At 68.6% G+C, this 7,724-nt stretch overlaps 1 protein-coding gene across 1 annotated transcript; it reads right to left on the reverse strand.

Moving 5' to 3' along the window:
- Positions 1–1,400: 1,400 nt before the first annotated feature.
- Positions 1,401–2,523, reverse strand: LOC128899174 (protein S100-A11-like; the record flags this gene model as incomplete). Its single annotated transcript, XM_054177518.1, has 2 exons — positions 1,401–1,553; positions 2,374–2,523. Coding segments are annotated over 2 exons (303 nt in total), but the record flags the coding sequence as incomplete, so codon positions are not given.
- Between the last annotated feature and the right edge of the window lie 5,201 nt (positions 2,524–7,724).

Consider the following 7,724-nt stretch of genomic DNA (forward strand, 5'->3'; position numbering starts at 1 on the left):
GACCCTGCCCTGGCCCTGCCCTGGCCCTGCCCTCCCCTCCCTCCCCCCCCCCCCAGCAATGCTCTTAGCTGCTGCCAAGTAGTTGTCAGTTGTGCTGCTCCCTCCAGCCCCCACCCCTGGCATAGCCTCCCCCAGGCCCTGGGCCTCTCTCTTGCCCTTGCCAGGGGCTCAGTGTTGGCCTCTGCCAAGCCCCACAGCAAGCTCTGCAGGACCTGCTGCTGCCTCTTGCACCCTGGAAGAAGAAGACCTCCAAGCCCTGCTGAGCCTGGCCAGGAGGGAGGAGCTTGAGTCTGGTCCCCTAACCCCCCAGGAGGGCTGCAGCTGAGGGCTGCCCTGCCTGGGGCCAGCCCTGCCTGGGGGCTGCCCTGCCTGGGGCCAGCCCTGCCTGGGGCCAGCCCTGCCTGGGGCCAGCCCTGCCTGGGGCCAGCCCTGCTGCCTCCCCAAGGGCCAGGAGAGCAACTCAGGCTCCCAGTGCTGCTGGGGGGTTGGTGGTGTTGTGTTGTGCCCTCCAACCAATCAACTTCCCCTCAATAAAGGCCTCTGCCCACCCTGCTACCCATCCCTTGGGGCTCACTTTGGCTCTTGCTGGAGGCAGGGGAGGTTCCCTTCCCTCTTTTCACCTCCCCCTCCCCTCTCTGGCCCCCTGGAGCCACCAAGCTTGGAGAGCTTTGAGGTTTTGCCAGGCCCTGGAGGCTGCAGAGCTTGCAGCCCTTCCTCCTGGGCCTGCTCATTGCTGGTGGTTAATTGCTGCCACTGCTCCCCCCCCCTCCTCCTGGCTCTGCCTTTGCCTGCTGGAGCCTTCAGTCTCTCTCACACCTTGCCTGGAGCCTTTACTCCTTGCCCCTGGGGGACTGAAGAGGCTGCAGGATCTCCAGGGCTTGCAGAGATGTCCTCACATCGAGCTGAGGAGCAGAGGGCAGGGCCTGGGAGCTCCTGCTTCTGCCTTGGAGCTCCTGCCTTGGTGGCTCCTGCCTTGGAGCTCCTGCTCCTGCCTGGGGCTCCTGCCCTGGAGCTCCTGCCCCTGCCTGGGGCTCCTGCCCTGGAGCTCCTGGTGCTGCCTGGGGCTCCTGCATTGGAGCTCCTGCTCCTGCCTGGGGCTCCTGCCCTGGAGCTCCTGCTCCTGCCTGGGGCTCCTGCCCTGGAGCTCCTGGTCCTGCCTTGGAGCTCCTGCCCTGGAGCTCCTCCCCCTGCCCTGGAGCTTGAGCTCCTGCCTCCTCCTTGTCCCCATCGGAGCATTTCCTTCCCTCCCGCTGGGCTTTGGAACCTTTATTCACCGCACACGAAGGAGGGAGGGGGAAGTGCCCGGCCCGGGGGCACCGCTGCCAGCCGCGGGTCCAGGCGGGCTCGGGGGGCTGGAGGGCAGCCGGGGGCAGGGCCAGGCTCAGGGGGCAGGGCCAGGCTCAGGGGGCAGGGCTGCTGACCAGCAGGCTGTTGTGGCAGGCCACTGCTATGCCCCCGATGAGGTTGAGGAACTCCTGGAAGTCCAGCTGCCCGTCGCTGTTCAGGTCCAGCTTCTTCATCATCCTGTCCACCACAGCTGGGTCCTTCTGGTTCTGGGGGAGAGGGAAAGACCACAGAGGTCCTCTGCTGTGAGGCCAAGCTGGGGGAGTTCAGCCTGGAGAGGAAGAGAAGGCTCCAAGGGGAGACCTTCTGGAGAGCTCCCAGGGCTGAGCAGAGAGCTGGGGACAGAGGGTGGAGCAGGGCAGGAGCAGGGGAGATGGTTTGGAAGTGCCAGAGGGGAGCTGGGGGGTGAGGGGCTGAGCCCTGGGGCTGGTGCCCAGCAGCCCAGGGGCAGGGAGGGGATTGTGCCCCCCTGGAGCTCTGCTGAGAGCCCTGCAGGGCTGGGGGCAGCTCTGGAGGCCTCAGCACAGGCAGGGCCCTGGGGGAGAGGGGCAGAGGAGGCCACAGCAGGGCTGGGGGCAGGGCTGGAAGCTCTCTGCTGGGAGGCTTCAGGCTGGCAGAGTTCAGCCTGGAGGAGAGAAGGCTGCAGGGAGACCTCCTGGAGAGCTTCCAGAGCTGAGCAGAGCTGGGGACAGAGGTTGGAGCAGGGGAGGCCCAGGGGAGATGGTTTGGAAGTGCCAGAGGGGAGAGGGAGAGGGCAGAGGAGGAGCAATTGGTGCTGCTGAGGCTGGGCAGAGCCTGGCCCAGGCTGCCCAGGGCGGGTTGGGAGCTGCCCCCAGGGCTGTCCCCAGCCCAGCTCAGCTTGGGGCTATCCCTGGGTGAGCTCTGGGGGTCTCCAAGCCCAACCTGTCCATGATGCTCTGACTCTGGTGGCACTGAGCTCCTCCACTCCCCCACCCCAGGGTGCTGAGGGGGGCACAGCCTCGAAGTGCTGCCCCGTGGGAGGCGACTTTGGAGCTGGAGCTGGCTCACCTTGGTGAAAGCAGCCAGCTCAGTGTTCATGAAGGCCAGGAACTCCCTCTTGGACAGGGTGCAGCTGTTCCCATCCCTCCCTGCGTAGCGCTGGAAGACGGCCAGGAGGGACTCGATGCAGCGCTCGGTCTCGGTGGGCTGCAGGGAGCAAAGGCAGCAGCTGCGGAGCCCTGCAGGGGGCGCTGGCCCCGGCCGAGGGAGAGCCTGGCCCCGGGGTGAGGGAGAGCCTGGCCCCGAGGTGAGGGAGAGCCTGGCCCCGAGGTGAGGGAGAGCCTGGCCCCGGGGTGAGGGAGAGCCTGGCCCCGAGGTGAGGGAGAGCCTAGGGCTGGGTGAGGGAGAGCCTGGCCCCGGGGTGAGGGAGAGCCTGGCCCCGGGGTGAGGGAGAGCCTAGGGCTGGGTGAGGAAGAGCCTGGCCCCGAGGTGAGGGAGAGCCTGGCCCCGGGGTGAGGGAGAGCCTAGGGCTGGGTGAGGGAGAGCCTAGGGCTGGGTGAGGGAGAGCCTGGCCCCGGGGTGAGGGAGAGCCTAGGGCTGGGTGAGGGAGAGCCTGGCCCCGAGGTGAGGGAGAGCCCAGGGCTGGGTGAGGGAGAGCCTGGCCCAGGGGTGAGGGAGAGCCTAGGGCTGGGTGAGGGAGAGCCCAGGGCTGGGTGAGGGAGAGCCTGGCCCCGAGGTGAGGGAGAGCCCAGGGCTGGGTGAGGGAGAGCCTGGCCCCGAGGTGAGGGAGAGCCCAGGGCTGGGTGAGGGAGAGCCTAGGGCTGGGTGAGGGAGAGCCTGGCCCCGGGGTGAGGGAGAGCCTGGCCCAGGGTGAAGACTCTGCCCCTGCCTGACCATCCTGCCCCTGGCTGAAGAAAAGTCTGCCCCTGCCTGCCCACCTTGGCTCTGCCCACTCTGCCCCTGCCTGCCCACCCTGGCTCTGCCCACCCTGCCCCTGGCTGCCCACCTTGGCTCTGCCCACCCTGCCCCTGGCTGCCCACCCTGGCTCTGCCCACCCTGCCCCTGCCTACCCACCTTGGCTCTGCCCACCCTGCCCCTGCCTGCTCACCCTTCCCACCCTGCCCCTGCCTGCTCACCCTGGCTCTGCCCATCCTGCCCCTGCCTGCCCACCCTGGCTCTGCCCACCCTGCCCCTGCCTGCTCACCCTGGCTCTGCCCATCCTGCCCCTGCCTGCCCACCTTGGCTCTGCCCACCCTGCCCCTGCCTGCCCACCCTGGCTCTGCCCACCCTGCCCCTGCCTGCCCACCTTGGCTCTGCCCACCCTGCCCCTGCCTGCTCACCCTGGCTCTGCCCACCCTGCCCCTGGCTGCTCACCCTGGCTCTGCCCACCCTGCCCCTGCCTGCCCACCCTGGCTCTGCCCACCCTGCCCCTGCCTGCCCACCTTGGCTCTGCCCACCCTGCCCCTGCCTGCCCACCCTGGCTCTGCCCACCCTGCCCCTGCCTGCCCACCTTGGCTCTGCCCACCCTGCCCCTGGCTGCCCACCTTGGCTCTGCCCACCCTGCCCCTGCCTGCTCACCCTGGCTCTGCCCACCCTGCCCCTGCCTGCTCACCCTTCCCACCCTGCCCCTGCCCACCCTGCCCCTTCCCCCCCCCCCCCAGTCTCTGCAGGAGGGTTGGGCTGCTGGGGGCCTCCTGCCCCCGGAGTCTGCCCTGCCCAACCTGTCGAGCTGCATTTTTCCCTGCCCTGTGCCTCTTCCCCTGCCTCGGCAGGGCAGGGCTGGGCTGCAGGCAGCCGCCCAAGGAGGGCTGGGGAGCGGCCGACGGAAAATGCCCCCCGGGGAGCTTTGGGCTCCCGCGGCGGAGTCTCCTGCGCCGCAGCAGCCTGCTGCCTGGGTCCCTGCCTTCCTGGCAGGAGAAGTCCTTTCCCCTCCCCCTTTTCCTCCCCTTGCCCTGCCCGGACGGAGCAGAAACTCTGAGTCAGGAGGGAAAAATGCGGAGCTGGCTGCTCCCAGGCAGCTGGGGCTGGCCCGGGGTGGGGGGAAAGGGGGAGAGGGCTGGGGGGGTGGGGGGGATGTGAGGCTCCTTCAGGACAGGGTTTAGTGGCCACGGTGGTCTCGGCTGGCCGCTGGGTGCCGATGATCTCAGAGGTCCTTTCCAGCCCAACCCATTCTGAGCTTCCTTCCCCTGCCCACAGCTGGGAGGAGTCTTCCTCTCCCTGCCCGGCCTCAGCCTCCGGAGGCCTCCTGGCCACATCCTGCCCTGCCCCAGGCTCGCTGCAGCCCGGCTGGATGCGACAGGAGCTGCTCCTCGCCGGGAGGGGGTCCTTGGTACCCCCTGCCCTGCTGCTGGGGGGGGATGGGGGCTGGGTGAGAACAGAGCTGCGGCCCTGAGTCTGGGGGGGTGGGGGTGGAAAGGAGGGGTGGGGATGGTAGAGAACGACACAAATGGCTGCCCCTGGTCCCCTGCATCTGCAGGGAGCCTCTGCCCCTGCCCAGGCCCCCTCCCCGCTGCAGATTCAGCTCCAATTCCTGTGCCACAGGGCGGCTCAGCAGCAGCTCTTGGGGCAGAAGATCCTCTGCCTCCTGTGCCCCCCCCGCCCCTTCTCCTCCCCCCCTTGCCCCTTCTCCTCCTCCCCTTGCCCCTTCTTCTGCCCCCTTTGCCCCTTCTCCTCCCCCCCTTGCCCCTTCTTCTGCCCCCTTTGCCCCTTCTCCTTCCTCTCTTGCCCCTTCTCCTCTCTCTCTTGCCACTTCTCCTCCCCCCCTTGCCCCTTCTCCTTCCTCCCTTGCCCCTTCTCCTTCCTCTCTTGCCCCTTCTCTTCCCCTTGCCCCTTTCTTCTCCCCTCCTTGCCCCTTCTCCTTCCTCTCTTGCCCCTTCTCCTCCCCTTCTTGCCCCTTTCTTCTCACCCCTTTGCCTCTTCTCCTTCCTCTCTTGCCCCTTCTTGTCCTTCTCTTGCCCCTTCTTCTGCCCCCTGCCCCTTCCCCTCCTCCCCCTTGCTCCTTCTCCTTCCTCTCTTGCTCCTTCTCTCCCCCTGCCCCTTCCCCTCCTCCCCCTTGCCCCTTCTCCTTCCTCTCTTGCTCCTCTCTTGCCCCTTCTCTCCCCCTGCCCCTTCCCCTCCCCCCCTTGCCCCTTCTCCTCCCCCCTGCCCCTTCCTCGCCCCTCCTTTGCCCCTTCCTCTCCCGTCTGGGTGCCCGCGGCGGCTCGCAGCTCGCTCACCATGGCTGGGCGCTGGGCTGGGCGCTGGGCAGTGTCCCGGGCAGGGCCTGGCAGCGATGTGGCAGCCTGGCAGGAGCTGAGTTCCTTGTGAGCCTCCCCGCAAAGCCACCGCCCTCGGAGCCAGCGCCCAGCCCTGACTCAGCCCCGGGGCTGCCCCAGCCTCTAACGGCAGATCAGGACCCGCCCGAGGTCCCCAAAGCTCCCGGCCCCTCCTCTCCCCCTGGCCCCTTTCCCCTCCCCGATGATTTTCCCTTCTCTCCGATCCTTTCCAGCTCTGTTTTCTCCTCCTGGGCTCTCTGCTCTCCCTTCAGCACTTTGCCACTGCTCCCTTCCCGGCTCCTCTGCCTCCGGAGCGGAGGAGGCTCAGGGGGAGACCTCCTGGCTCCCCGCAGCTCCCAGAGAGGAGGCTGGAGCCGGGCCGGGGCTCAGGCTCCTCTCCCAGGGACCCAGCGAGAGGGAATCCCAGGGAGGGGAAGGGCTGGCTCCGGGCTCCTCCTGGCCGCAGGGAGGCACCGCAGGAGGTCTCTTGCTGCTCTCGGCGTGGCCGCAGCCCAGGCTCTGGCTCCGGCTGCAGACAGCTCCATCTGTGCTGCCATATGTTTGTCACCGAGCCGCTGCCGCCGCCGCAGGGGACGCGGCTGAGAGCATCCCCCCCCCGCCCCCGGCCCGGGACCGACCTTCCCCGCCCGGGTCAGGCCTTCCCAGCCCCCTCTGGCACCAGGGCAGGGAGAAGCCCCTTAAGGGCTGTCCCCTGGGAGGCTCTCGGCCCGGCCCCGGGAGCAGGCGGCAGGCTCCGGCTGCGCTCAAGAGCAGGACGCAGATGGTGCTGGGGTTGTCCTGGCTTCCCCCTGCTGCCTTCTTGCAGCCTTGCAGCTCCATCTGCTGCCCAGGGGGCTCCAACTCTTCTTGCTCGAGGGCCAGAAAAGGGGAATTCAAACCTGGATTTCTGCTCCTGGAGGTCTCCATCTCCAGGGCTCTGAGCATCTTCCCTGCCCTGCTGCTGCCCAAGCAGCCGGGAGGGGAGAGAGCCCCAGGGGCAGAGGCAGCTGGGGGCATGGGGCCAGGGAGATGTGCAGCTGGGTGGCCCTTGGCCTGCTGGTCCTCCCCATGACAGCAGAGCACATCCACAGCTTCCTGGGGATGCAGGCTTTGGACCACAGCATGGGTGAGCTGGGATGGAAGCCTCTGGAATTAGCCTCAGCAGGAGGGAGGGAGGCTGGGAGAGGTCTGTGGGCTCCTAGCTGGGCAGCAGGGAGGGTCTGGAGAGGTTCTCAGCAGCAGGGCTGAGTGAAGTGCCTGGGAGGTGGAGCATCAGAGGTGGTGGAGCCATACCAAAGCCACCTGTGAAGCTCTTGTGGCAGAGGGCTGGGGCTGGAGCATCTCCAGAGGTCCCTTCCCCCCTCCCTCCCCCTCTGTGAGCTGAGCTGGGCCACCCTCCCCCTCTGTGAGCTGAGCTGGGCCACCCTCCCCCTCTGAGCTGAGCTGGGCCACCCTCCCCCTCTGTGAGCTGAGCTGGGCCACCCTCCCACCAGGCTGAGGCCCTTGTAGAAGTCACAGATGCATGGAATGGGTTGGGTTGGACCTTCAAGAGCATCCAGCTCCAGCCCCCTGCCCTGCCCTGCCCAGGGACACCTCCCTCCAGCCCAGGCTGCTCAGGGCCTCACCCAGCCTGGCCCTGAGCACCTCCAGGGCAGGAGGCAGCCACAGCCTCCCTGGGCAGCCTGTGCCAGGCTCTCCCCAGCCTCCCTGGGAGGCATTTCTTCCCCAGCTCCAGTCTCTCCTTCAGCTTCAACCCCTTGCCCCTCACCCTGCCCCTGCAAGCCCTTGTCCCAGCTGGGGGTGAGGAGGGAGGAGGAAGGGCAGCAGGGGGGGGGAGGAGGGAGGGCAGCAGGGGGGGGGAGGAGGGAGGGCAGCAGGGGAGGGGGAGGAGGGAGGATGGTGGAGGAGGGCAGCGGGGGGGGAGGAGGGAGGAGGAGGGCAGCAGGGGGGGGGAGGAGGGAGGAGGAGGGCAGCAGGGGGGGAGGAGGGAGGAGGAGGGCAGCAGGGGGGGGAGGATGGAGGAGGAGGGCAGCAGGGGGGGGAGGAGGGAGGAGGAGGGCAGCGGGGGGGGAGGATGGAGGAGGAGGGCAGCAGGGGGGGAGGAGGGAGGAGGAGGGCAGCAGGGGGGGGAGGAGGGAGGAGGAGGGCAGCAGGGGGTGAGGATGG

The sequence above is a fragment of the Dryobates pubescens genome, chromosome 41, assembly GCF_014839835.1.
Source record: "Dryobates pubescens isolate bDryPub1 chromosome 41, bDryPub1.pri, whole genome shotgun sequence".
Classification (NCBI taxonomy): Eukaryota; Metazoa; Chordata; class Aves; order Piciformes; family Picidae; genus Dryobates; species Dryobates pubescens.